Consider the following 27,982-nt stretch of genomic DNA (forward strand, 5'->3'; position numbering starts at 1 on the left):
GCTAGTTTTGATCCTGTTGCGTTTATGTACTTAGAATATTTTTTGTTGGTTTTGGTATTGACATTCTAAGTTATTGTGCAGTTACTTTAAAGTGCATGAGTTCTCTTTTTACAGTCTTCTCTGAATTTGATTGTGATTACTTTTTTTTTAAATAATAAAATTTGCCACTTCTAGACCTGTTCCTCTTCTCAGATCTTATGTGAACATGCTGAACAGTGCAGATTGCAGAATAAGTTCTTGGCAGATCTCACTGATAACCCCACATCTGACAGGGAAACACCTGTCTTTTAACTACTTATTGAATCATGATAGGGACTGTGACTCTGTGACTTTATTTCCACAATAAGTTAACTTTTTTTTTTTCAAGAGTCTTAGCTGACAGTTCTTTTAAAATCAATTTAGTTAATATTAGCTAGATTAAAAATTATCACTTGGATCTAAGTTAAACAGAAGTGGGAATTCTGCACTTGGAATTTCCTGGGTGCTGAAGAGGTTTCTCTGTGCTCCACATATTCATGCATATTTTGGGCAACAATTGGCTTCCTGAACTCATGCAAGCAAATTTGTTTTTATGTGGAGTGATGGGCTTAGATTTATGTAGATTATCAAAGAAACAGAGAATTTGCTCAGCAGAGCCAACTGGATGGCTAACTTCGGTGAGCCCTGCTTTCCTAGCAGGGTTTTATTACAGCGGTAAACCTGTCTAGGCTCTTTGGATATACTCTAAGAGAATGGGATATTTTTTTCCTAACTAGTTTTTTTTTTTTTTTCCCCTAATTGAAAGTTAACTCACTGATGCAAATGTGACGTTTGATGTGGCAGCTAGAAGATCAAGGGGTTCTTGTGTGGATAAATGGTGAACTGGTGGGTTCAAACTGGGTAAAGTAACATTTGAATGCAGTGTCAGCCAAAGGAGTGGCCTGTCCAGGTCAGGTCCTGTCAAAAGGGAATGGTTATCCAGGTCAGGTAGCTAAAAAAGTAGGGTGTTGACAAATTGGGATGAGATCAGAGAGCTACTAGGAAAATTAAGTATTTCTGACTGAAGAAGCTCAGACCACTTAATGTATCCATCCAAAGGATTACACGTGGCTGCAATCTGTGATTTGGGAAAGCTCAAAGCTGGCAGGATGTGTAAGGGAAGGATTGCATTATGCTTGTCTGCCCTTCGTCTACTTCTTAGGCATCTATTATTGTCTGCTGCTGCAGCTAGGGTTTCTGTGTAGGTGGACCTCTGTCAGACTTAGAATAGCTGTCTTTATCTTCTTGCCCAAGGAGGATTAAGAAGCAGGATTAGTTTTCAAACTGTTCATGCAAAAAGTGACTAGAAGCTTCTTTGAGTTGGAAGATTTTGTGACAAGTAAAGTTAGACAATATGAGAAGGCATTTTACTTGGGGTAGAGAATCCTCAGGCATCAGCTTGCTGCGTTAAGGTGGTAGTTTCTATAACTTAGGAGCCCTAAGAAAAAATCCTGGTATCATGAGGAGACTTTAGTCAGGAACTCATGGGCTAGAAGGGATGTTTAGTGGTTTTCTTTTGATTACACAGAAAGTTGGAGCAGATCCTAAAGGACTTTAATCTTCAAATGTGTAACACCAGCAGAACGTTATCTTTTGGTTGTGTTAAGATGCTGTGAAACTACCAGCTGGCTTGATTTTCCCTTTTAAAAATGCACATGCAATGTGGTCTTGAGTTCACATTGAGTTAGTGTCTGAGAGGATGGTGAAGTGGAAAAGTCAACCCTTGATTTGCAACCATAGTGTATGTATGAAGAAAGCTTCTTCAACAGTAAGCATCTTGTAGTTACTTTATATTCTTTGTAAATGTTTGTGTAGTTGGTCTTGGTTTGTAAAAATTTCACTACTTAACATTGTTTTAATCATTAACACTTCATGAGCTAGCTGTACTGGAAGCTTAGTGTTTATAACATTTTCATCAGTGCAAGGATAAAGTTTGGTTGTGCTAGAGCTGTTTATAGAAAATACCTGTTCACTACCATCAGTTAATTCCAGTATGGCAGAAATTAATATTTAAGTAGCCCCAGAAGCACTTTCTGCAGTTTTTCCAAAGAGCAATGCGCAAGCACTATTGAAGTATCACATAGTTGACAATATTTTGTGCACCATTCTTTCAGTAAAACTTCAGCCATCATCCAGAAAGGTACCTGTAATGTTCAGCAATAGCTATCAAGGGTTTAGAAAACATAATTTTCCCAAGTATTTATCTAAGAATGCTGTTAATTCTGTAGTACAGAATTTCTGCCACCTTGCCATTTCATGTTTGATACTGTCTTTAAGGGTTTGGGATTTTTTAATAAGTTATTTTGACCTCAGCTTTGGTGTTATTCACATCTGGTATAACAGATCTCCCTTGTCTGTGCCAGTCCTGCTCTGACAGGATTGCTTGAACTTGGGATTCTCCTTGGGGTCAATTTTACTCGGAAAACAGTGGTTTGTGTTCATCTCTGCTGAAGCTTTTTGGTGCAAGGAACAGAGCAGGGAACTGGCGTGGTAGTAGTAAATAGGACTCAAAAGAGATTTATTTATTTAATGGGAATGCCATCTTTCACAGCAGAAAACAGCAAGACTCTGTTGAGCATATGAAGCTTAGAAGGGGGCTATAATTCAGGGCTTTTGTGCAGAAAACATAGCAGTGGTCGTCTTCCTGCTGCTGGGCCATTTGAATGTGCTGGAGCACAAGGGTCATCGTGCAGCTGGAAGAATGGTGCTTTTAATTTTTAAATCTTTTAGTGCTCACGCTGTGAGTTGGCTCTGCGAATGATAAGGTGGAAATTGCAGGTGCAGATTTCAGAGACCTATTTTTTTTCCCAAGGCTAATTTTGCTGGGTTTGGTGGTGAGTATGAAATCTAGCCTAGAAGTTGGAACATTCACTGACCTCTCTATGTTTGGAGGATAGAATGTGGTATTAGGGAAATAATCTGGGAGGATTGGAATAATCTCTGTGTGTTGATATGCTGTTGAAATGTTCCCAAATGAGTTCTCAGTTTGTTTCTTTATTAAATAAGCAAAGTTTCTCAGAGGGATATGTGAGGTCAGAGAGGTAAAAATAGTGCTACAGAAAACATGGTCTTACTTCAGTTTTAAGTAACACAATAGTGCCATTGCTTTAATGTTACTGGTTGTTGTTACGTGGTTGTGGTATAAATATTCTGTGGCAGAATTGACTAATCCTCCAGCCCTTCTGTTGTGATCCAGATTAAATAAATGAAACTCAGCAGTATTATTTGGATATTAATATTTTACGGTGAATTAGAGGCCATGTTCAGAGTATTGTCTGGAATATTTTCCTGTTTAACAGGAATTCATCAGAAAAATGGAATATTTAAAATGAATCTTTAAACCTTGGCAGTTGCATTCAGAATTAATTAAAGGCTACACACTTTTAGTGCAATCTGTCTGCAACAGCTGTGTTATACACTAGCAGTGAGCACAGGAAGCAGAACGGTTCAGTAAATCCATAAAGAGCTCTGTAGTGTAGCCTGTCATGAAACCATCAGATTTAAATGTAGGTTATCCTCCTCCTTCCTGTCCTCCCGGAGAGGTTGTCATGGGCTTAACTGAAAGGCAAGCATAAAAAAGGCAGTGATGCCTATGCTTGAGAAACAACTTGGAAAATGGAATCAAAACACACTGCTGGCTTTTTTTGCCTCTCTATTCTCATGTAGCCTGCTTCTAGCTATTGATAGCTACACAGTCATGCTCATTTCTAATGTATGTTTGCTCACCTAGCAATAAATACAAGTTCATTTGCTAATGGGTCTTTGTAGCAAAGAGCAACAAAGAGCACTATATTCAGTGTTTATCCATTGTGCAGGGTGATTAGAACCAGCCTGCAGAACATGCTGTACTACCATTCTGTTTTGTTTTCTCTGTTCTCACAGAGTCATGAGGATCAGACAGTAGTTTCTTATCTGAATCACTTCTAAGGACTAGCTCTTCACAAAGTGACTTCCAGTGGGATATTGGTGACTGAAAGAAGAGTAGCTATATGTTAGAGCCTTGATCGCAGCAAGATCTGATTATGGTCTGCTGGAATGAAGGACTAGTTGATTTTCCAACCTCTTTCCAGTAGAGGTGCTCCAATAGATAAAATACTTTCAGTGAAACATTTGGGGTAGGTTCAAATAGAGATCAATGAGCTTGTAACAGGACCCATGATGCCGGAGCTGTCATGTGAGTTGAAGTACTGGTTAGTTTTGCCCTGGCGGTTGCCAGTGGGGCTCTGTGAGACACAGAGCAGAGTCATGCAGCTTGTAGGCATAACCCCTAGCCAGAAAGCCACTGTTTCCGAATCATAAATCCTGGAGACACATGCCCATTTTACTTTGTAAGTGCTGGCAGAGGAAGGTTGCATTAGCTCAAAAGATTACAGATCGCTCAGAATGGTGTAGTTATAATGACGTCTTGTGATTCTCAGCTGCTTCCAGATCAAAGATTCTCTTCTCCATGTCATTGTTGCTGTTCACAACATAGTCAGGCTCCTGCTGTTGGATGGCCATCAGCCTATTGTTTTGTTTGCAGGCATTTTCAGCTTTGAAACTGAGGAGACTCCAGACAGTCGCACAACAAGCCATCATGACATCTGCATGATGGCAGTGCAGAGGTATAGAAACAGTTGTGTGTTAGGGGGTTCCTTAAATCAAGTTCTCTCCAATAGAAATGATGAAAAAGCATAAAAAATAACTGACATCTTGGAGTTGGAGCAAGATCTTTTCTGCTGATCTAAACCTGAGGGGATAGAGTCAAATTAGATGTCCTTCCTTCAGTCTTTGTGTATCTTCTTGCTGGGTTTTCCCACATAACGTCTCCCACACGGTGAGAGTTTCTCTCAAGTGCTACAATCTACTCACTTACCACTCTGGAAAAGAGACTCCTAGGGTAGCTCAGGGCTGTTTGCCAGTCTGGGTGAAGCAGAGTGTGTTCATAGCTCTGAAGCAGAAAGCACTAAGTGTCCATTATCAGGGCAAACAAAAGCCCCAGTGTGCACGTAGCCTAAACACAGCACTGGTGCGGTGTGAATCAGCGGCTGTGTGCTCTGGGGGAAAGCTGCCAGCCCAGAGCCAGCATTCCTGTGCCCTGGCATATCCTGACAGTGCTGCCTACTTACCTACAAGAACCGTGTGAAGTGGAGCTTTTCCAGAGCTTCACAAAGCCTATATTTAATAAAGTGTTGTTTTTATAATGCCTTCCATCCGCTGGATTTCACAAGTAAACTAATCCTCTCAACTGGTCTTTAGGTAGAGCAAAGATGCCGGTTGTACTGACAAAGGAGCTAGAAAGCAGACTTCTGGGGTTTTTTTTGCAATAGCAGGGGAGTAGAAGATGGATCTAGAGTCTTACAGCTATTGTTCTCAGCATTGCTACTGTGTTTTCTGCACATTGTGTGTTGGACATTGTGTAGAATGAGTGTAAGACACAGTTTATGTGTTGAGAAGTTTGTGGCCTAAATTGGTTAAGTCCTGCAGTAAATGCTGGAGTAGCTTACTCTTGAAATGCTGCAGATCTTTTTCTACCTCTGTGCTTTAAGCACTTCTGAGCTAAATCACTTTGAGCTTACCAGGAAGACCCAAGAGGGCTGATGCACTAGGAGGAAAGTGATGATAGTTTTCTTAACTTTAACTACAAAATTAATATCGCCCCTGAGGAACTGAGTTGCCAAAATGAGCACAGCAGATTACAGGGCAGTTCTGGAGGAGATACTGTACTCATCAGCTCCACAGAGCTTCTGACCCAGCTTGGCAGCTGTGTAGCTCTGTGCAGCTTTGATACCCTGTCTGTAAGAGGGAGGGAGGGGTGTGAGGAAATAGATTCACAGCTGCATCACCACCTACTTCTCAATTTAAATGAGGTGGTACTCATAGCAAATTATTGAGTACTTGCAGCTGTTTCCCTTTCTCCATGGGGAAAGTGTTAATCTAAATGCTGCAGGTACTTATTACCACATTTCCACCAAGCTTTGGGGTTCCTCATCTTGTCCAGAGCACTTGTTCCCATCCATGGCCTGGCTTGAGTGGATCACAGTAGGTTTCAAAAGGAGTTGGTCTAAATATTCTCTGGAGAGGAGCTGAACAGGTCTGGTGATTCCCTGGGTCTGTCCAACATCTACCCTGGACTTGCTTGCACTTTGAGACATGGGAAGGAATGCAACATTGTCTGCAAAGCAGGCATTGTCCACAAATCACCTTTCACAGTACTGGGAGAAGTGCTGTGAAGAAATGAGTGTCAGTGAGAGACTTCTACCCCAGAGAGTGCAGTAACAGGTGAACAGGTAAAGGTGATCTCCTCACCTGGATGAGCTGTGTAACTTCCCAAGAAGATGGGGTCCCACAGGGTGTGGCTTGGCAGGACTGGGGACAGACTGGTAGCCCCCGGGGGGAGGCTAGGAGCTGATATGACTGGTATTCCAGAGGCTTAATCCTGGCACCCAGGTTCTGCTTGGGTAGGTGATGCTCAGTGGCAGAGATGGCATGGGAAGGATTCTTCTGAAGCATGAGTGGAACAGCCTTAGATCCACAAGAGCTGTTGATAGCCATAAGTGATAACAAAGAAAGGGTTTAATTATGATATCAAGATCAAATACACAGTGAAGGGCTTCTAAGTTTGCTCCAAACTGGATCTCAGCTACAGTTTATTTAAACAATGGTCCTGCAGGTTGTGTTTGTCTTAGACAGTAGTTTGTTTTTCTGTGGTGTTGCTCATTAATACCATATGCAATGTGCTGTCTCCTATGGAAATTTGGTCTTGTCCTGGAGAACTTCCAATACAGCATCATAGCTCAGCTGTACAGGAGTTGAGTTAAATGTGGGTTTTTGTGATGTTACAAGAGTAGTGATCAGCTTCAATGTTGCATTTACTTGCAGTACTGCAGCTTCTCCCTAGGATGCTGTGCCTGTCATCTTTGTGTGGAACTGACTGAATTAAATCTCTGATACTCCTGAAGGGCTCTTGCTGTGGGTGCTATTGAAGGATTTTGGGTATAAGTCTTTACTTCTGGCTCCAAGGAGTTATAACAGCATTTCATCTCTTGCAGAGTGTTTACCATGCCTCTGGGAACGTTCCTCCTTCCCTTTCTCTGTTTCTTGGGAGCATCAATTCCACGGGGACTGCAGTATGTCACATTCTCACATAATGCTACAAAATTCCTCCACCTATCCATGGACTTGGAATCTGGGACCATTTACTTGGGGGCCACCAACTTTCTCTTTCAGCTGACATCTGACCTGCTGTTGGAGAACATGGTTCAGACTGGGCCAGTTCTGGACAGTAAGGATTGCCTCCCACCAGTCTCAAAGCTGGAGTGCCCTCAGGCACACCACACTGACAATCACAACAAGCTGCTGCTGGTGAACACTGTGCAGAAGGAGCTCATTGTGTGTGGCAGCGTCCACCAGGGGATCTGTGAAAAGAGGAGCCTGGCGTCCATCGACCACGTCCTCTTCCGGCCAGAGAGCCCTGGGGACACTCAGTACGTGGCTGCCAATGATCCCAACATCACCACTGTGGGACTCATCACCTACTCGAAGGATGAGGTGCCCTTGCTGTTTGTGGGGCGAGGGTACACCAGCCGAGGAGTGGGAGGAGGAATTCCTCCCATCACAACCCGGAATCTCAGGGCCCATGGAGGGGATGTTCAAGCAACAGACTCTCACTCCATTTTCTCCTATGAAGAAACAGCAAAACTGGCTGTGGGCCGGCTGTCAGAGTACAACCACCATTTCATTAAATCCTTCACTTACCACTCCAGTGTCTATTTCCTCTTCTACCGGCGGGACCTCAAATCCCAGTCGCGTGAGTACAAGACCTATATCTCACGCATCTGCCTGGATGACTCCCACTATTACTCGTACGTGGAGTTACCTCTGCTCTGCCAGAGCAAAGCCAATACATACAGCCTGCTGCAAGCAGCCTATGTCACTCGGCCGGGAAGGGAGCTGGCCCAGGGACAGCTGGACACCAAGGGCGAGGTGCTGTTTGCAGCTTTCTCTGCCTGGCAGGCTTCCTCTGGGAAACTGAGCGAGGAGTCTGCGCTCTGTGTCTACACAATGGAGGAGGTGGATCGCCTGACCAACTGGACTAGGGATGTTTGCTACATGAGAGATGGGAAGTCAGAAGAAGGGACAGAAGTGGCATATATTGAGTATGATGTCAGTTCCAACTGTGTCCAGCTGCCAGCGGTAAGTGGCTTTGTACTTTTGAGCAGTCTGCAGTGTGTTCTTGTGTTGCTCTGTGTTCCTGAAGTTATCTGCTTACACAGATGGATGTTGAAATCTGGGTTAAAAGCCTTTGGGCTCAGTCTGTTGTGTCCCACATGGACAGGATTCCTTGCAGAGGGAGAGGATCTGTATGTGGCAGTGGGAAGAGCATCTGGTGTGACCTGGCCCTGAGGCCTGTCTTGTGGCAATACCAGGCAGGAGCACTGAAGCTGCTGTTCAAGTCATTCTTTATCTGTGTCATCTCCTGGTCTGCGCTGCAGGGAAGGAGAGGAGCGTGTGTATGGGCTCCTGTGTGTTGGGAAGGAGGGAACTGAAGGGGTGTGCTGGGTCCCTGTTGCTTATGGTGAAGTGCACTTCACAACAGCTTCCTGCAAGGGCACTCGGGAACAAAAAGGAACCTTAGCAAAACCAAATGTCAACAAAGAGATGTTCAAAAGCCTCCTGGATGTGCTCCTGTGTAACAGGTTTTAAGTGATCCTGTTTGGCAGAGGGGTTGGACTAGATGGTCTCCAGAGGTCCCTTCCAACCTTAATAATTCTGTGATTCTGTGAAAATCCCAGTTTCTTATAGACTGCTTTAGTCTTGCAAATTTTTGGGCGCAAGAAGGACCTTCTCCTGAGTTGGCTCTTTTTCTCCAGAGCTGTAAGAGGTGATGATCCCTTACGTTCAGTGACAAAAGCATGATGGGATGTTGCAGGATAAAAATGTGACCTAAAGTAGCTGTGACCCTGAATTCTCACCATCTGGCAGCCACACTGGCTGCAAAATCAGGGACAGTGAATCAAACATGGCAGCAGTGCTCTCCTAGGTGCAGTGTCCTGGCATGAGGCTCTGTGATTATGAGCAGCCTGTGTATTTCAGGTCCTTAGCAGAACAGTATGATACCTTGTGTCTTCCCTCTACAGAATAGGCTGTCCAGAGAATTGCCTCTTCCCAGCCTGGTGCTGTAAAGAGCAAAGCGTTACTGCAGAGCTTTAGAAGTTTCTGGGGTTGGGTGTGTGGTTCAAAACCAGTCTTAAAATTATGGTTTTCCTTTCAGTAGCTAAAGTTGACTGTAGAGTACTTGTGGGACAAGGGAAGGGTAAAGAGCAGACTTGGAGCAAGATGACTGTGAGGGTAGGAGGCGTATGTAAGAGTTAGGAAGGAGACTGTCTAGCTTGATGTCCTGCTTTCACTGTATTTCTTAGGCATGCCCCATGAGTCCTTTGAAAGGCCACACGGGATGACTTGTCACAAGTGATTTTTAGGGGAGCTTAAGGGAGTTAAATGTTGAACAGGTATGAGCAGATGAATCCTTCATTCAAAATGATGTAGAGTACCTTTATACCATTTGATCCAGTGGAGAAGTGGATGCACAGGGTGGGAAGAAAAGGTAGTCTGTCTGTGATTCCTGGTGCACGATCCTGGGGTCCCAGCTGGATGGTTTGGCTTGAGTGGGCTGACCATATTGTGATATTTTATTAACAAGTGTGTCCAATGATATGTAAATGTCCTAACAAACCTGATCCTTCACCATTCAGTACATGGTAGCGCTTGTCGTTCACATTGGATCTAACATGGTGTAAAGGTCTGTGCCGGCTCCCGCCTGCTCCAGTCAGGGCTGAGTGGAAGCGGCTGTCAACGGACATTTTATGCAGGAACAGTTTTAACTTGTTTTAGTGGTGGCAGCTTGTGCTGGATGTAAGGATAATGCTAATTAATTTCACATTTTTCTGCCTCCAAACCAAGTAGTGCGTAAGGTATGCCCTTTTCCTTAGTTAGCTCTGCCTCTGGGTTTCAGCTCAAAAAGGGAGGCTAAAATTGAGTTTTATAGTTCAGTACAATCTCTTGAACTGGGGGGAAAAAAAAACCCAGCTTGTTTTTATAAGAATTTCAGACCCAGTTTATTTGTTCAGTTTGCTGGAGATTCATTAGTTATGAGAGGCAGGAGGCTGTGTAGATGCTGTTTAGTAACTTGATAAATTGGAAGTGTGAAGCATTTCTACAAGGCTCAGGAAGACTGCATGTCTTCTGTGGGCATAGTTTTCATTGTCCTTTTGTTTTTAGTCCTCTTCATGCATAGATATAGTTTGCCTTATTGTTGTTTCCTACCTGTGCAGATAGGATACACACAGCAGAATTCACGACAGCAGCTGCTGCATTTCATTAAGATACTGGATGATTCCTCAAGTGCATTTTCTGCAACGTTGCCAAGATGTTATTCATTGCAAGCAATTCAAAGAGCTTCCATGTAAATTTATATAACTACTTTATACAGACAGCCCCTGCGAGGCTACGGCTGGGCTGTGCCAGTGCTGGGAGAGCTTGCACAGGTCACGTTGGTTTATGGTAAATAAATGCTGTGTGTGAGGTGACTTGCCCTTGGCATCACATAAAGGCAGCAGTAGTGGTGAGCACAACTGGCTTACAAATATTTCTGACTTGTATGTGTACTTTTTTTAAGCAGTCTTTGAAAAATCAGCCAGTAGTGGGGTCAATAGGCTCCAGAATTTGTACAAAGGTTACAAAAGATATCTAGAATCCCACTCAAAATAAGCACTTAATGCTTTGGAGCATGGAATTTTGGCAGTGGCCTGCTTCCTAATAAATCTTTTAGGAATTGGATAGCTGGAGAAATAAAGGTCTTTAAGTTACAAGAAGATGATTGAAAGAGGCTTAAAAATCAAATGGCAGGTGGTAAGAAAAATATATACTACTAAAAATGAATGATATTTTAGAGGATGGTAAAAAACTATAACCCCCTCAGACTTTGTCAGAACCTTACACTAAGTGTGCAGAAAAATAATTGAAGTAGTATTTGAAAGGAAAACAATAAAGCACTGGACTGAAAGCAGTGCTAGTCTAACTGGCATGGTTTGTTAATAGGACTGCTGTGTCAAGCCTTGCTTCCCTGCTAAGATAACAATGCATTTGAGAAGGGAACCGAGCTGAGCAGGTTAAATATCTTTTAATGTGGGATTTCCATAGACATTACCAAAAGCTGCCGATTGCTTCTAGTTTCTCCAGGAAGTAGTCAAGTATTTAAAAAACAAACAAAGCCAACAACAACACAAACCACACCAAAAAAAAGATTTAAAAAAAAAAGAGAAATGGGAGGAGAGGGCAGAGAGGGCTAGGGTTTTCCATGGGATCAGTGAGTGGAGATAAGCAGACACCTCAGGAATGCCATGATGTGCTGTTATCATGGGTCTCTGACAGGGGAAGCTCCATTGCCTGGTGCCGGTTGGTACTGTGCAGCCTGAGCTGCCAAATGCAAAGCCACAGACATCAGGCAGAAGGAATATGTAACCCTGTTCACAGGGAGTCTAAATTGAACCACATTGCCTGAGGCAAGAGAGAGAGCTGGAATCAGTATGGTCTGCACAGTTAATGTGCTGCTCCATGCTTAGCTTTGTCAGAGTAATTAGTAAGGGGCTGGAGAGGAGAGTGAAAACATTATCCATAAGGGATTTCATGATGAAAATCTTGAATTTACACAGGCCACATTGTTTGAAGAAAAGACACTGATCAATTAAAAAATGGTGTTTTAGATACTAATTGTTGGGTGAACAATCATGTATTCAGTCTCCAAAAGGATACTGTAAAATTGAAATGGACATGGAACAAGGCGCCAAGAAGGATATAAAGCAACACAGGAACTATCGTAGATAAGACTGAGCTTGTTACTTAGGAAAAAGATGAATCATAATGGGATGTCTTTTCTCTGCACACAACAAATAGTAAATAAGTTTGCAGCTTTCATTGTCCTTCTTTAGAATGCAGTAAGTGAAGGTTTGGTGGCACTGGGAGGGAGCTAACTGGAACAGAAGAATGACTGTTTCTGCACAGAGCAGTGGAGTTAATGTTCAGAACTCTCACGAGACTTAGAAGGATGCAAGCCGTGTGCAATGATGTCTCTTGTATGTGCTCTCTGATTCCTAAGTGCAGTTAGTGAGCTCTTTGGAGTACGTCATGTCCCACCCTGTGTTTATGTATGTCCTGATGCACTGGAATTCTACTTCAGGCTTAGAATTTAACTTGTAGGTGTTACAGCAAAACCATGCAAATTGCTTGAGGTGGAACTTGTCACAAGTTCCAGTGGCTTTGCACTGGAAACAGAAATTCTCTTATTTTTCCTTTGTTCAGAAAAACACAATTAATCTTCCCCAAAGCAGTATCATGGCAGCGTGTAACAGCAGTGTTTTTTGGAGAACTAGAGGGAGTTTCAATGCATTTCATTACTGATGCTGAATGAACTGGCTGAAATGTCTGCAGGATTCTGTGAGGGTACAGACAGCCAATATACCTAAACTAGTTATTAAAATGTGGGTGGTTTTGTCCTCAGTAAAAAAGTCTTATGAGGGGTTAAAGCTGAATTCACTGCTGGAGAATTTGGGTAGAAGGGGGATGGTGGGTATTGTTAAATGCTAGTGTTATTTGTACCCATTTTTTGGTACTGATTTCCCTGTTCTTTTCACTCCTCCAAAAAGGACACCCTGTATGCCTACCCCTGTGGCTCTGACCACACTCCCAGCCCTATGGCCAGCCGGGTACCCTTGGAAGCAGCCCCACTCCTGGAGAAAACTGAGGCCCGTCTGACAGCTGTGGCAGTGAATGTGGAAGATGGTCACACCATTGCTTTTCTGGGAGACAGCAGAGGAAGGCTGCACAAGGTATGATCTGCATGCAGCAAAAAGGATTAAACTAACCAGAGGTGCTCATGCAGAAGGGGAAAAGGGCAGTTTTTCTTTTTGCTTGGGAAGTTGGGTTCCTACTAAAGATTATTACTATCAGATGGTCTTTTCTCACCCTGTACTGCCTGTGGAAAATGGGAATGCCCCAGATGTGGTCCCATTGCCTTTAGTTACATCTGCACTGAGCCAGCAGCAAGGCTGGTGCATCCTGCATGGTTTGCACAGGTATTTCTGGGCATGTGCTTCACAGGGCTGAAGTCACTGCACAGAAGTTCTGGTGGGAGGTTAAAACCCTTGCACACAGCAGCAGTTCCAGTTTGTTCCTGTTGTAGGACAGGTGCCCCCAGCTCCTGTGGTGGTGCTTTGCCTGCTCGTAACTGTGGCTCTCTTGCAGGTGTACTTAGGAGCCCAGGGAGAGGCACACACCTATGCTTCAGTACCTATCCAGGTGAACAGCATGGTGAGTGGAGACCTGCTGTTCGACCAGTTGCAGGAGCACCTCTTTGTTATGACCCAGTCAATGGTAAGAGCAATACAATCCTTTCCACAGAGGAGCTGAAAACACTAGATGTCCAGACAAACTGCTGACAGGAGCAGGGGAGGCAGGGGGAGCTGCACCTGGCTAAGCTTGTGCTGGGCAGCAGCTGCCTACCAGTCTTCTTACAGGAATGGGGACTGACCTTTCCCAAAAGCTGGAGGAAGCATGGAGAAAGCCTTGTTAGCCTAATCCGTGGCTTGTTTGCGTGTGCATTTTCTGAAGTCTGTCAGGCTGTATCAGCAGTGATGGAGGAATGTGAACTGCAGGCTGTAAAAAGCTGCTCTGCTGGCATGAATACAAGGGACCACCAATTCCTGGATTCCTGTGTTGAGCAGGAACTGTTTGGACAACACTTTGGATCTCCATTTGAGCAGAAAAAAGCCTCTGGGTTCACATGTGACCCATTTTGGTTTTACAGGAGTTTAAAAAGAGAAAAGAGATTTTGTCACTTCTGTTTTTAATCAGTTAAAAGATCAAGCTGTTCTTCTGTAACCTACAAAAAGCAGAAATGTGTGGAAAATGTCTTCAGATAGCAGAGGTTCTCTGACCAGGGATATAATAACAGTCTTGCAGATTAAATCAGGCTGTGGAAGGACCCATATGAGGCACCTCTCTCTTTACCCCTGCTTTCTGTAACTCTGTGCCTAGAGGCAGTTGGAGAAGAGGCATTGCAATGCCTCAGGCTTTTGGGATATTGGTGTTTGCTGAGTAGGAAATCCAACTATGGATACTTTATTTGAGAGGATTTTTACCACCACTTGTATCAGCTCCTTGAACTGGAAAGAAAAGGATCCTCCTGGCAAAGGAAAAGCTGTCCTTGAGTCACTCTGAAGGAAAGAACAAACAACACATGGGAGCCACTGCTTCCCTTTACTCCTCCAGTGCACTTTGAGATACTTGTAACATTTGTAACACTTCAAAGCAGGAGTTGAAATCTGTGAGTGGAAGAAGATTAGCGAAATTTGAAATATATCCTTAACAGTAGTTATTCTGCCAATTAAAATATGCAAATTAAATCATGTACTTAGCAAAAGTAATAGGTCTGGGATTAGAAGTTGGTATTTCAAAGTAGCTGACAGTAGTAGCTGAAGTGTAGTAGCAGATTAAAGAGGGCAAGAGGCTGAAATCAGCAAGGATGGCAAGTTAAAGCAGAAGAATTTTGCAAGTAAAATTTACCCCAAGATGGCAGAAAGTTTTGTTCCACATTGATCAAAGCTTCAGGGTCTACTTTCAGCCAAAATGATAGCTCTGCCCGGTAGAGCTGGGCAATAGTGCAGATGGATTCAGAGGCTGCAGCTGTAGCTGCTGTCTCCAGCTTCAGTCACCTGTGTGTCAGGAGAGATACTCTCACATGACAGAGTCCAGAAAAGCAATAATGGATGATATTTAGTCAGCTATTCTATAATTCACTTGTTAAAATGCAGTTTTATGACTAAATACAATTTCCTCCTTGCAAAATGTGTTGCAGAATAACCAGTGAATAGCAATACAGTTTGCTTTCCACAGTGTCTCTCTACAGCCTGATGCCTAGATGTCCTTCACCAGTATGTGAAATGGCCATTCACATGGGCTCTGGAGACTCGTTCCCATTTTGTCTTTAGGGGAGGATAAGTTGAGGATCAAAAAGTTGTTTTGATGAGCATGTGGATGATGAGACTTGCTAGTTAGTTAGGCATAAGAAGCCAGTGACCTGGGAGCTGTGTTGTGTGTGCTGTGTATTCCACTTTTTATTTCCTTCTCTGGCAGGTGGTAAAGGTTCCCATAATGGAATGTTCCCTGTACTTGGACTGTGAATCTTGTCTGGCACTGAAAGATCCCTACTGTGGCTGGTGTGTCCTTCAGGGAAGGTAAGATAGATCCCTCTTCAGCTGTAAGGATTTTGGAGGGAGAGTGCCTATGGATTGTCTCTGCTTACTCTCTTCCTTATATCTGTGCCTGGATTTTGTTTATTTTTAGTTCCTTTATGGGATATTTGCTCTAACTTACCATTCCTCTCTCTGCTTCCCTAAAACACTGCCAGCAGCAATAGCAGTTGCACACAGGAACATCTTTCCATTGCTTTTTGGGTCTTTGGCCCCACTCATGATTCACCTGTTCATTAGATTTCAGCCTGGTTTTAATCTGGTTTCAGCTCAAACTACCACATTGCAAGTTTAGAGAAACTATTTTGTCTCTTCTTCTGGTGTCTTATTTGGCACTCTTTCACTACTTGTTCCCCTACGGATGTTGCTTAATGAGACATAGTTTATTCCAGTGTCTGTGTCTGCCTCCTGGCTCTGCTTCCCTGTAGAAAGTCACAGGAATTAGTTCATGACCCCTGAAGCCCAAAAAGTGCTTACCCATCTATAATTTCACAACACTTCGTCCTGTTATTGAAGGTGGTAGGAGGCTGGGACTTCAGTAGCTTGTGCAGCAGCTTCCCCAAGAGTCTAGCAAGGCTTGAGACAGCCAGTGTCTGCTTGGAAGCCAAACACAAACTGCTGCTCAGGTCTCTTACGGGGCTTCTTGCTGTCTCCCTGCAGGTGCAGCCGTCGCTCCGAGTGCTTGCGGTCCAGGTTGAGTGAACAGTGGCTCTGGAGCTTTAACTCTACACAGCAGTGTCTGTCTGTCCAGTCACTAACTCCAGCCAATATCAGCAGAGAGGAAAAGAGAAATGTGAGTGGGGGGTGATCCTCTGATGATGCTCAAGGTTATAGAAAGTCCTCTACAAACTACAAGGAGGAGTCACAAGTCTTTCTGTTGCTTTTACTGGGGTGCTGAAACACTGAACCTTCAGGCACATCGTCTGCCTCACATAAGTCCTGCACAGGACTTATCTCCTGGTACAGCCAAGCTGTTCATTCAGTTTTTTGGTTGTTTCTTTGTTTTCTCTGAAACTAAATGTCCTTGCCTGCTAAGAGTTACTGGGTATTCTGGAGTGTGTGATTCCTGCTTGGATGGGGATCCTCCTTGTTTTAGTATCTATAAGGTGCCTGTGTCTGTGCTTTCAGTGTTTCTGTCACTTGCTGTCAGGAAGGCCTGAAAGGAGTGGCCCAAAATTACAGCTCCTGTCTGGCATGTGATAGCTGACAGAAAAGCTAAGAAGGTGCTGGAGTGATTTGAAGTCTGTCATTTTGTCAGGAGGTAGCAAGAACCTGTCTTTTGCTAGAGGCTTGGGCAATGGGGGAAATTGTCAGTTGCTGGAGGGATGCCAGGTTCAGTTCGGGAATAGCAAGAGATGATGAATGGAACAGTCAGTCCTAGGAGACATTATAGGAAAATGAGCATTTTTGTAACTACTTTATGGAGTTCTTGAAAAATCAGAACAAAAAAATTATATTAAATGAAGGCAAATTATTTACTGGATATTATTGAATTGACAGATATTCTTGACCATCTCGGACTTACCTTCTCTGCGTGAGGAAGAATTTTACTCATGTTATTTCGAAGATTACGAAAGCCCAGCAGTTCTGACAGAGTCAGGAATCATGTGCCCTTCTCCAGATCCCAGCCAAGCACCAGCTTTGCCAACAGGGACAGGTTAGTGAAATGCTTTAAATGGAGTATGATAGCTCTAATAACATTGTTGGGAGAAAGTATGTTGTAGGCTGTCGTATTGCCAGGATTAACAGCCATGAATGTATGTGGACTGTCAGCAGGTGTTCATTTCATTCCTCATAATATCTGTTTGCTTTCTACTTGTGTCACACACATCCTGTGCTATTTTGGGCTGTTGCCAAATTCCAGTGCCAAATTCTGATAGTTGGAAAGGAGATCCTGTTTGAAGGGGTGTATGCAAATCTGAATGTGATCGGAAATGCAGTCTAGAGAGTGGCCGGTTTGGCAGCTTTTTCCTAAATCTGGGGAGAAAGGTCTCATAAATATTGCTTTATTATTAAAACCAAGCAAAGCACAGCCTTCTCAAAATCCATGTAGTGGGAGAAGGAAGTACACATAAGGAAAGGCAAGAAGAGACCTTCAAGTCTCTTAAAGAAGAGTCCTTAAAGATATAAATAAATCTGCAATGCGGCATAACCTTGGAAAATACACAGCCTGTGAACAATAGCTGGCTGAGTATTGCTGATTGGCTGCTCTAAAGAACCTGGAAAGTTCTCAATTTGTTTTCTTTGCATTTGGATTTTACCCAGCCTGTCAGTGTGAGCTCTGATGAGCTGATCTCTTCAAAGAGCTTGTTCATCTGAAGTAAAAGGCAGGTGTCCATTGGGACACATTCCACACCATTCACCTAAATGGCTGAACAGATTTTTCTGTGCAAGTATGCAGCTGGCTAATAGGTATGAAGCAATCTCCATGGACATAACATGACACCAGAACTCAGCTAACACGCTCATTCAAACTCCTTCATTTTCAATATTATTTGCAGTATTTTAATACTTGGCTTTCTCACTGCTTTAGTCTGGAACAAACCCACCAGGTCTCCATTCAGGGTGGTCAGGCAGAGGGAAGAGGGCTTCATGCACTGCCACTGCAAGCTGTTGTCAGGATTTGCTTCTCTGTTTAGTCATATGGGCCTGAATGTAAGCACAGTTGTGAAAAATCAGATAAAGCCACAGTCTAGGTCTCATTATTCTAGGCTTCAGATATTCTTATCAACTCCTTTGTAAGTCAGCCTTGCTTTTATTGCAAGGTACCTTTCCTACATTACTTTCATATTGTGGCTGAGACTTATCCAGTGGCTCCTGTTCTGTAGCATAAGCTTGCTCGTGGATGGTTTCTGTCTGTTTGATCTATTTGTGTTGTCCTTTTGCTTCCGCAGTGCTTCTCCCACTCAGTGAACTATGGCCAGGCCTTCCTAGCACAGAGCTTTGCTCTTTAACTGTGCCGGCTGCTTCTTCGTGTTCTCTTGTTTCTCAGACTTCCTCTCTCCTTCATTGTATTGTTATTCCTTCTCTGCGTGGCTTCTGTGCTCTGCTAAGATGAATTTGAAGCTGGTAACCAGATTCATACATTGTTTTCTAAATGAGATCTCATTAGGGCCTCAGATACCAACACTTTCCTATTCCTACTTGTAATACTTTCCCCAGTTCACTAAAATATTTGCCATTTTCCAGCTTTTTTTTAAAGGTTGCATACCGGCTCATCCATCATGTGTAGCTGTTGAGCTCCAAGTTATTAGCACAAACTCTTGCTCTCAATCTGCAAGTGCTCGACCTCATCTTCTGTACTGTCAAACAGCATTATTGGCAGTCATGGGAAATAATGGCATTTCTGGAGAAAAGAGTATTTATAAATATGGTGTCATAACCTTGAAATCCTGGGAGGTGTTAGCCCTTCCACCATTGCCAAATGCAATCACCTCTGTGACAGTGATAGGAGTTGGCAGTATTACAGTGCTTCCAGGCTCCAGCTGCATAGGATATACCTTATTTTCTGCACATCCTGTGTTTCAATACACCCCCCATCACTGTTTTGTTAGCATACTGCTTCCCTTGCCATCCTGTCAGGAACCCAGCTTAGACCTGACTGGTTCTTCACATATTGATTGTTTTGCTTTGACTAGAGATTGCTTGCAAGAGGAGCTCTGAAATCTCATTCTTTGAGGAACAGTGCACAAGGTTCTTGTTACTCACTTTTATTGCAAACTGCCTGAGAGAAACAGCAGCTCCTGGGGTTGAGCAGAGAATGCAGTGTGCTCCCATTATTTGGAGAGCTAGTAACAAACTCTAAGGTTGAAGGCATTTGTCTGGGACAAGTTTAATTAACAAGATTAAGCTGATTTAGTACTGTTTTATGCAAAGTATCTCCTTTCATCTGATGCTGTCAGCTGCAGTAAGATTTGACCATCTCTGCAGCTATTTGGTCTGCAGGTGACAGTCTCTTCCCAAAGAGAGCAGGGCTATCCTGAGGGCTGTGATTGATGTGAGACCTGGATTTTAAAGCAGATAAGCCTTCAGTCATTGCAAGTGAGAATACAAATCTTATAAACCTCTTCCCTGACTCACTTCTTAGTCTAGTCATAGAACAAAGCTCTCAAGGTAAAGGCAGCATGTGAAGGGTGCATCAGTTCTAAGGTTTCATTTTCCTTTGGATGGCAAAAGAAGGCAATCAGCTTTGAGCCTTAATATTACTTCTTTCTGTAATACAGAGATGGCAGTGGAATTACAGAGATAAGGATGGACAGATCTTCAGACTAGACTTCTTTCCCATGGGTTGGCAAGAGCTGTCACAAGCTACTCCTGGTGAACTTGTCCAACCTGTTTTTAGTGTCCGTAGGATAATCCAGTGATTGAGATGCTAAAAGCGTGGAAGGGAATCCGCCTCAGTGTTTGACAGTGTCTATCCTAAAGCATGCTGCATCTCCTAACAGTATGGCAAACTTGTAGGGGCTCCATTTCTAAGAAATTTTTATTTTCATTTTCAGATCATGTCACCATAAAGCTTGTAGTGCGTTTCCATGACATCTTCATTGCTTCTGTGGACTTCTCTTTCTATGACTGTGCTGCAGTGGCCCTGCTGTGGAAATCGGCACCGTGAGCACCTGCTTTTTCTCTTCTGTAGTTTTAGGGAGGGTGGCTGTCCCTTTCTGGGTTGTCCTGTCTTAGCAGCTGCTTTTCTGTCATTGTTCCAGGTGCCAGAAGTGTGTGAGCAGTCTCTGGGGATGTAACTGGTGCATCCAGCAGCACCTCTGCACCCACAAAGCAACCTGTGAGGAGGGAACCATTATCTACAATGAAAGGGTACGTCTCCTGCTCAGTCCTAGTCCTGTGTGCTCTCACAGCCTCAGTGAGTCAGATCTCTTCTCAGGAAAAATAGCAGCTGCCAGTCACATCAAGCAAGGAGGTGAGCTGCTGGAGCAAAGAGAAGTGACACTAGGCTCTGCATCCCTGATAGATGCTACAGGTTTCTGGGGAAGTGCCATCAGATGAAGCAGGTCACTGTCCTGGGGCTATGCAGCCAGTGTTGTCAAAGTGCAAGGACAAAAGCAAGCTGGCAGGGAGGTGGAACACGTGCCCTGTATGGCTGCCACAGGTGGCCTTGCATTTTTGTGGAGGATGAAGACTAGCAGACCTCCCTCTGAGAGAAGGCCAGTGCAGGCATCTGTGGGAAGAGGGAGTGTTGCTGGATCTTCTGTACTGTGAACATTCCCCAATCCCATCGCACAAGATGGTACAAGATATAGCTGTCATTAAAATCCAGAGGGTGGAACAGCATTTTATCGATGGGAAGTCACACAGAGTGTTTTTCTGCTTGGGTTTTATTGTTTCATTTCTTTCCCTCTTCTCATCTCACCATGTTGTTTCTTTCTAGGCCCAGATCCCAACCTCGAGTGTGTATCCCTCTTCAGCTGCTCCCCTCACCAAGTCCTCCACCGCAGCCCCCACTATGGCCACAAAACCTGTCACTACCCCTGTGCATGTGGGCCCGAGCACTGTGCCCCACACGGAGCCCATCCACGTCACGCCCTCCGCAGCCGCGGAGACGACGACGGAGCTGGCGCAGAGCCCCAGCTACACCCACCTGACCCTGCCCACCGAGGGCGCCTCTCTGCAGGCTGCCACTGAGGCCCCACTGCCACCGCCAGCAGACAAACCTGTCACTGTGCCAGAGACAACTTCTCCTGCTGCATCCGTCCTCTCCAGCCCATCTAAGAACATGGATCACATAGCCTTGCCCACTGAAGGGCCAGCCACAGCCCAGGAGGCCCAGCACACAGACCCACCCACCACCCTCGGGGGCAGCCCTTTGCACACGTCTCCAGTGGCAGCTGTAACACCTTCCCCTCATGTCACGAGTTTCAAGTGGCCTCCAAGTCCTTTTCCTACTACAGAGGCACTGACATCTGCCATCTCATCTCCCCAGACCCCCAGCCAGGTGCCAGGGAGTCCTGTTGTCTCTGATGATGCTCCTGGATTGCCAGGAACTGAGCTCCCTGTTTCAGGGCTCCCAACATCAGCTCCCCCACAGTGGCTGCTGGAGGAAGGCACAGAGCTCCAGGACACAGAGGACTGGATGGATTTGCTGCAGGCTGAGAATGACACATCTCTTTTCTCTGCTTCTACTCTTCTGTCGGGTGATGGCGATTCTTCAGAGAGGGATGTCCCTGACTTTCCGAGGATCCTTCACCCTGACCTCGATTATCAGTATGATGCCCCTGAGTTTTGGGAGGAGGTAAGTTACTGGCCTTTTGTAACTCACAGTCTAAGGCTGTAACTCTTTGAAGTTTTCTTATAAATTGCTAATATAGTATTTCAGCACACAGGAGGGGTTGTGTCCTGTGGTTTTTTTTCCAGAGTGAAGAGCCTAGCTGGGGTCCAAATGCATGTCCCTGTGTGCAGGGAATCCAGGGATCTTCGCTGTTTCCAGTCAACGTGGCGAGGAAGATAACCCTGCTGGGAAAGAACTTCCACCTCTATCAGGTAGTCAGCTTAATGCCATCACCATCAAGAAATTGAATTAATGCATGGCACTGTTTGGACAACCGGGCCACTGGGCTGCTAAAAATGTATAAGATAGAGGTGTGACTCTGCCTAGATTTTTCCTAGAGGAATAACCTATTTCTATGCATAAAGAATTCCATAGCTGGATGTGTTTGTATGTAGAAAGTCACCCAGAGAAAGGGAGAGTACAGGTGTGCACCAACCTGCTGGAGAAGATCTGCATGTATTTGGATTAAATTGCACCTGTGCCTCACTGCAGATGGTAGTTATTGGAATAACTTTCTGCTGAATCCATCCTGTTTGTCTCTCCATAAGCTAAAGCCAAGTCATCTATTCCTTTCTTTTCTGGCATGCTCATGTTAATGTGGCTATTCCTGCAATACCTGAAACTTCTGCAGTGGGGAAAACCACCCTTGACAGCTGTTTCTTGGGTGTGCCTCTGATAAAAATTCTCTTTGCTTCTCAAGACAGAAGATGATTTAGTAACCTTTGACAAAAAAACAACTCAAAACATGCAGCCCACAGTCTAATTGTTACTTTATACATTAAACCTGACATACTGCACTGCTCAGAGGAGCAGAGCTGGTTCCAGAGAGATGCATATCTAGCTTTTTTACAGGAAGTATCTAAGCAATTCAGTGGAAAGTTTACAGGAAAGAGACAGGGAGGAGAAATACACACTTACTGGTTTTGACATGCTTTCCCCTAATCTATGTACTGTATTCTTCATCTCCAAGCTAGTGTTTCACAGGGATATACTGGCTAAACTTCACTGTCCCACTGTTTGGTTTTTTTTTATTTCTCCCTCTGTGCTAAGTTCTCTGCACAGTGACACACGTGCTCCTTTCTAGGTGGAGGCAGTCACAGCATAGAGAGCCCTTGAACATAGCATAGAGTTGGCATAACAAGGGGAACAAGAGGAGCATGCTGCTGGCTTGGTGGCTTGGGGAAAGGTGCTGAAGTGGAGAGGCGGGACAATATCTGTGCAGCCCAAAGCTCTGTGTCACTGAGGAATGGTGCCATGTGTCTCCTCCTGCAGGACCAGCAGTGGGACTATGAGTGTGTCTTGAATTTGGAGGGGAGGACAGTGGTGATGGAAGCTTATGTGGAAGGAGAAGAAACAAACAAGTCCCTCTGTTATATCACCTGCCAGATGAACCAGGTGAGTGCTGTGCCATTTCACAGATCAGACAGGTGCTGGTTTTGCTCAGCAAGAGAATAGGATGGAAGACAAGCTCTGGAGAAAAGAGCATATTTTGAAAAAGTATTTGTAGACTGTTTAGCACTCTGGGGCCTTCAGCTATGATGCTGCTGCCTGCCAGTACTGGTACCTTCAATCTCAGGAAGATTATGCAGTCTGAGCCACATGATCTATTGCTGCACTAGCTATAGCAGGGGATGGTGCTGTCTCTGAACTGGCCGGCACAGTGCCACTCCTGCTTTAGCTTGAGGCACTGTTGTTTGTCATTCTCTGCATCATGGCTCCTGTGATGATTGTTCTTTTGTGAGAAGAAAAATGCTGCTTTGTAGTACTGATTTTGTCCTTGGTGATAGAAGCAGGCCTGTGGATTGTAAAATTATCAGGGAAAACTAAAACAGACATGTATGCTTCTGGATGCTCTGTGAATTTTATTTAAGGCAAGATTTGCAAGCAGAGATGTTATTTTTACTTTACAAACTCATATAGTTAAGGGAGAAGAGCAACAACAGGCTCTTGTGCATGAGCCCTGCAGACCAGTTGTGATCCTACATTGTCAGCTCTACTGAAATTACATAAATGCCAGCTTGAGCAGCTTTCTGAGCAGGTGGCTTGTAGATAGGAATTGGCCACTTAGGAATGCAGTTAGGAAGTTAGACAGGTATTGTTGTGAGCACAGACTTGGTTTTCAGTGTTCATCTTAGTGAACCAAAACCTGCTACTCTTTCTAGAGCAGAATTGTGACTGTGAATCATTGAGGACAGGCCTGTGCTGCCCCTGCCCCAACCAACACTGCCTTGTCTACATGCATGGAAGTTCCATGTAGGCTGTTTGTGCCATGCACTGTTCAGTATGGATGCTGGTGCTTCTTGCCCATTCAGCTGGTTTGGTTTTGCCTCTGTTAAGTCCTCTTTGATGATCTTTGTCTTTGCAGTACAGTTACACAGCGCCTCAACTCGAATTCAATGCTGTGGTGTTTGTACAGAGGCGACGACACCTTCGAGTGGACAGTGCTGCAGATCTTCATGGTAGGAGTGCAACACCTTCCCAGTAAAAACACAGCAGATGAGGTGGAAGGGAACTGAGAAATCCTCAAGTGAGGCTTCTTATACTTCTGGTAGTCCTATTACAAAAAAAACTAAGGAAAACAGAGCTGCAATTCTGTCACTTGTCACAGGGGCCAGGAGGAGGAGTGGGGTCTGTAAAAGACACCAGGTTGCTGGGTTATGCTGTGCCCTGTGGGCATGTTTGCAGGTACCTCTGAATTTTTCTTCTTTGCAGTGACTTTTTACAACTGCTCTGTGGGACACACTGATTGTAGCCGCTGCCAAACAGCTGACTCAAAGTACAACTGTGTGTGGTGTGGAGGTGACAACCCCAGCTGTATCTTCAGGGGCTCTTGCAAGGAAGAAATTGAAGACCTGTGTCCAGCACCTCTCATTCACTCTGTGAGTAATTTGCTCACTGGTGTACTGCACACAGGGCAAGGAGGGCTCTGTTCTGCAGTGGAAATCAAAGGGCTGTGAACTCAGAGTGCAAACAGTGCAGCTCATTAATTTATTGACCTTCTGAAGAGGAAGTTCAATTGGAGTCCCTCAGTGTTGTGAGGATTCTAGACTGTTGTTGCTGGGCTTTCAGTTTGCTAATGGAGAACAGTGGAGAATGATTCATTTGTATCTCAGCTGAAACTGGCACACCAGAGTCATTCAGGAGCTGGGAAATGGTCCACAGGATGGTTCCCCAACTGTCTTGAGCCAGACCCTGAAATAGGTTGGCCCAACTAAGCCTGGGGCAGAGGAGGGTAAAATCTAATAACAACAACACAGCAATGATGGGAAAGGCATGACAGGTTACTGGAATTATTTTTTTGTCTGTTTATTTTAAATGTTTCTTGCTAACTGCCACATGACAAGTGTCTGTAGCCATGTGTCCCTTTTGCTGTCAGCTTGTCCTCCCTTCAGTGGCACACAACATCCATGTGCTGCATCTTGTCTTAGTTTACCTTGGATGCTGCTCAGGGACAGAGCTTTGACATTTGTGCAGCATGCAGTTCATTGTCGTCCTGATGCTGAGGGGGGAATGGTGCTTGCTGCTTCAATACTAGTAACATGTATTGGCTTGTGCATTCCCACTCTTGAGCAGAAATGCCCTATGGAGTGGTCAGCATGTTGATGGGAAGGCAAAGTAGGGCAGTCTTTGCCTTCTAAGTGGATTATCACCTCTGTGTGGGGACTGCTGGCATCAGCGAGGTATGGGAAAGAAGGCTCCAACTGTGATGTTCTTTGTGGCCTTTCTTCTGATGAGGCTGCAGCCTGGGACTAGTCCAAGCCAGTAAAAGGAGTCAACAGCAGTGACCTGAACAGGCAGAGTTTGCACCAGGGCAACTGAAGGGCCCTGTGCTGTAGATCAGTCACCAGACTGGAGGTCTGAGATACTGTGACATTTACACGTGCGCGGATGTCTTTGCAGGTGTACCCCCTGTCTGGACCAGTGGAAGGTGGCACTAGAATCACCATCACTGGCTCAAACCTCGGGCAGAAACATCAAGACATTGCAGAAACTGTCACTGTTGCAGGAATTCCCTGTGCCGTAGATGCTCAAGAGTATGAGATCTCTAGCAGGTAGAGTATCTGTGAAACCTTCTCCCAGAGGCAGGCGCTGGCTTTTCCCTTGGCTGCTGACCCAGCCTGAGCTGTCTTTGCCTTTGCTGTAGTAGGTGTTGAGCCCTGCCCATTCCCAGGAAGTGCCCTGGGTAAGTTCACTGTGTGAGCACTTGCTCAGGCAGTGACCCTAGAGAGATAAGGGTGTGTACAAGGTGACAGCCAAACAGTGATGCTGTGTTCCAACCACGCTGCCCAGACAGCATGGAGCTGTGGGCTCAGAACCCTGCAATTTCATGGGTGTCTCACTCAGCCACAGGAGATTTCAATAAAGCAAAGGACATGGCTTGTGCAAGTGTCACTGATAGGGAAATAGCCTGACCTGACCGTGTTAACACAGGGTGAGGATGGGAACACGTGGTTGAAAGCGCACCCCTAGACTGTCAGTCTTCACTTGGTAGCAAGACTTCCCCCCAGGAACAAATTCAAAGAAAAGATCCTCTCTGCCAGGGACAGATGAGGAAGTCCTGGTGGGCCCAGTGCCCCTCTTCTGGTGATCAGGAATGCCTGACAGGTCACATAGTGCTTGTAAAAGTAGTGGCAAAGAGAAGGATGAGAAGCAGAAAGACCTATCCTCCTGAATCTGGCTCATGTCAGTGATAGAGAATTGTGTAGCTGGTATGTCTGACCAGGGCAGAACAAAATAATAAAGCAGTAGTTAGGTGTTATGAGGTATGAAGGGGGGATAACTAGGAAGCAAGGAGAAAACACTATTTGTGTAGTTGGCCTGTGGTAGGACAGGTAGGTGGGAGCTTTGGACAAGGGAGGGAGAGGAGCCAAACAACCAGCAGGAGAAGAGGAGGGCAATTGTGAGTAAACTCTTATCAGAGCTATCACAAACATGTTTTTCCATTCCATGGTAGCAGTAGTTGTAGCACCCTTCCCTCTAGGAGCCAGGTAAGATCCTGCTGGGAATGGCTTGCTGTGTTGAGCAGTGTTGTCCTGTCTGTGCAATTTGTTTGTCTGGATCCATCTGCTTTCTGTTTTCATCCTAGAATTAGAGCTTAATCTTTCTGGGGTTAGCACTGTCTGTGTTCTGTATCTGTAAATCACCTGGCATCACAAGGTCTTGGTTTGGACTGCACTGCCTTAAGTTCAAATTCCTCAGCCTCTTTAGTTGCGGGGATATAGCTGTGAACCTGGAACCCACTCCTGAGCAAGGCCCAGACAAAATTAATCTCCTGCAATGCAGGAGGGCTGGGAAGTCTCCTGCAGATTAGCTTTTCTGTTAGCAAATGAGTGCTAAGGGACTCCTTGCTGCTCTAAGTACAGTTCGACTTTTCATCTTGTCAGCATCTCCCATAGCAAATTATGTCTGGAAAAAAGGGCAAAAACGGCTGGGAGGAATGGCTGGTGCAGATGACGGGATCTGGCTGGTTGCAGAGGCCACTCGCTGAAGACCAGTGACAGCTAAACCCAGGTCTTGAGTCTGCTCCTGCATCAGATACAGCACTAATGTGTGAATTGACTACTGCTGGCCAGAGGTCCCTCCAGATGCGACTGATTTTGATCAGCTCTGGAATATAGAAGAGCTCTTGGACTCTTTGTGTATCTGTGACACAGTGAGATTCATCCTGTCTGTCCCAGAAAGAATAATTTTAGATAGGATGGGCCTGTTTGGAACTAGTCCCTGCTTTTTTCTGCTGCACCTAACCCAGCTTTTTTAGGGGTGTTTCTTGATGTTTGGTTGCATATTCTGAGCGTCAGATGAGGCTGGAAGAAGGGAACTGTGGTTGCTAGATGTTTTTAGGACATGCTGCAGTGGATGCAGCTCCCCTGCTCTCCCCTGGTGTGACTTTGTTTTTGGATTGTCCTGCAGCATCGTGTGCGTCACCGGCGGGAGCTGGACAGAGAGGTTTGGGCATATCGTGGTGGAAGTGCCTGGAGGAGGTCGTGGGGTTTCTGGTCATGTTTTCACCTATCAGGTAACATAACTGAAATATCTCCCCTGTTTTTCCAGTACCTCTGCTAAATGGCTGTTTATTGCATGAACTTACAGGACTCTACCAGGCACTTGCTGCTGGTATTTTTGTCTGATTTTTCTGCTGCTTGTGTTGTGTGGTGTACTGGGGTTTTGCTTTTTTTTTTTTTTTTTTGTTTGATTTGGTTTGTTCCTCCCTCACCCCCCTTTAGATTATAAGGACAGTTGTACTGGTAGTACTAAAGGTCCTGTGGTATAGTGATTTTATTTCTTTTTTGACAATGATAGCTGTTAAATACTTAGAGATACCCTTTATTTTTCCTCTATGCTTCCAACTTGAAGTTTTTTTTTTTTTTTAATTGATGGCTTAACATCTTACAAA

At 44.7% G+C, this 27,982-nt stretch overlaps 1 protein-coding gene across 1 annotated transcript in view; it reads left to right on the plus strand.

The window, feature by feature from the left end:
- Positions 1–7,059: 7,059 nt before the first annotated feature.
- PLXNB1 (plexin B1) overlaps positions 7,060–27,982 on the plus strand; it is a gene marked incomplete at its 5' end in the record, with an annotated part of 38,436 nt that continues 17,513 nt past the window's right edge. Inside the window, 15 exons of the mRNA XM_084214630.1 lie at positions 7,060–8,193; positions 12,702–12,884; positions 13,300–13,428; positions 15,190–15,290; positions 15,966–16,098; positions 16,806–16,962; positions 19,805–19,913; positions 20,012–20,120; positions 20,692–21,552; positions 21,675–21,800; positions 22,861–22,983; positions 23,954–24,047; positions 24,301–24,467; positions 25,489–25,640; positions 27,499–27,604. Coding sequence (XP_084070756.1) covers positions 7,060–8,193; positions 12,702–12,884; positions 13,300–13,428; positions 15,190–15,290; positions 15,966–16,098; positions 16,806–16,962; positions 19,805–19,913; positions 20,012–20,120; positions 20,692–21,552; positions 21,675–21,800; positions 22,861–22,983; positions 23,954–24,047; positions 24,301–24,467; positions 25,489–25,640; positions 27,499–27,604 — 3,684 coding nt within the window. The remainder of the gene's footprint in view (positions 8,194–12,701; positions 12,885–13,299; positions 13,429–15,189; positions 15,291–15,965; positions 16,099–16,805; positions 16,963–19,804; positions 19,914–20,011; positions 20,121–20,691; positions 21,553–21,674; positions 21,801–22,860; positions 22,984–23,953; positions 24,048–24,300; positions 24,468–25,488; positions 25,641–27,498; positions 27,605–27,982) is intronic.

The sequence above is a fragment of the Fringilla coelebs genome (assembly GCF_963513975.1).
Source record: "Fringilla coelebs genome assembly, chromosome: 13".
In the NCBI taxonomy this organism is placed as follows: Eukaryota; Metazoa; Chordata; class Aves; order Passeriformes; family Fringillidae; genus Fringilla; species Fringilla coelebs.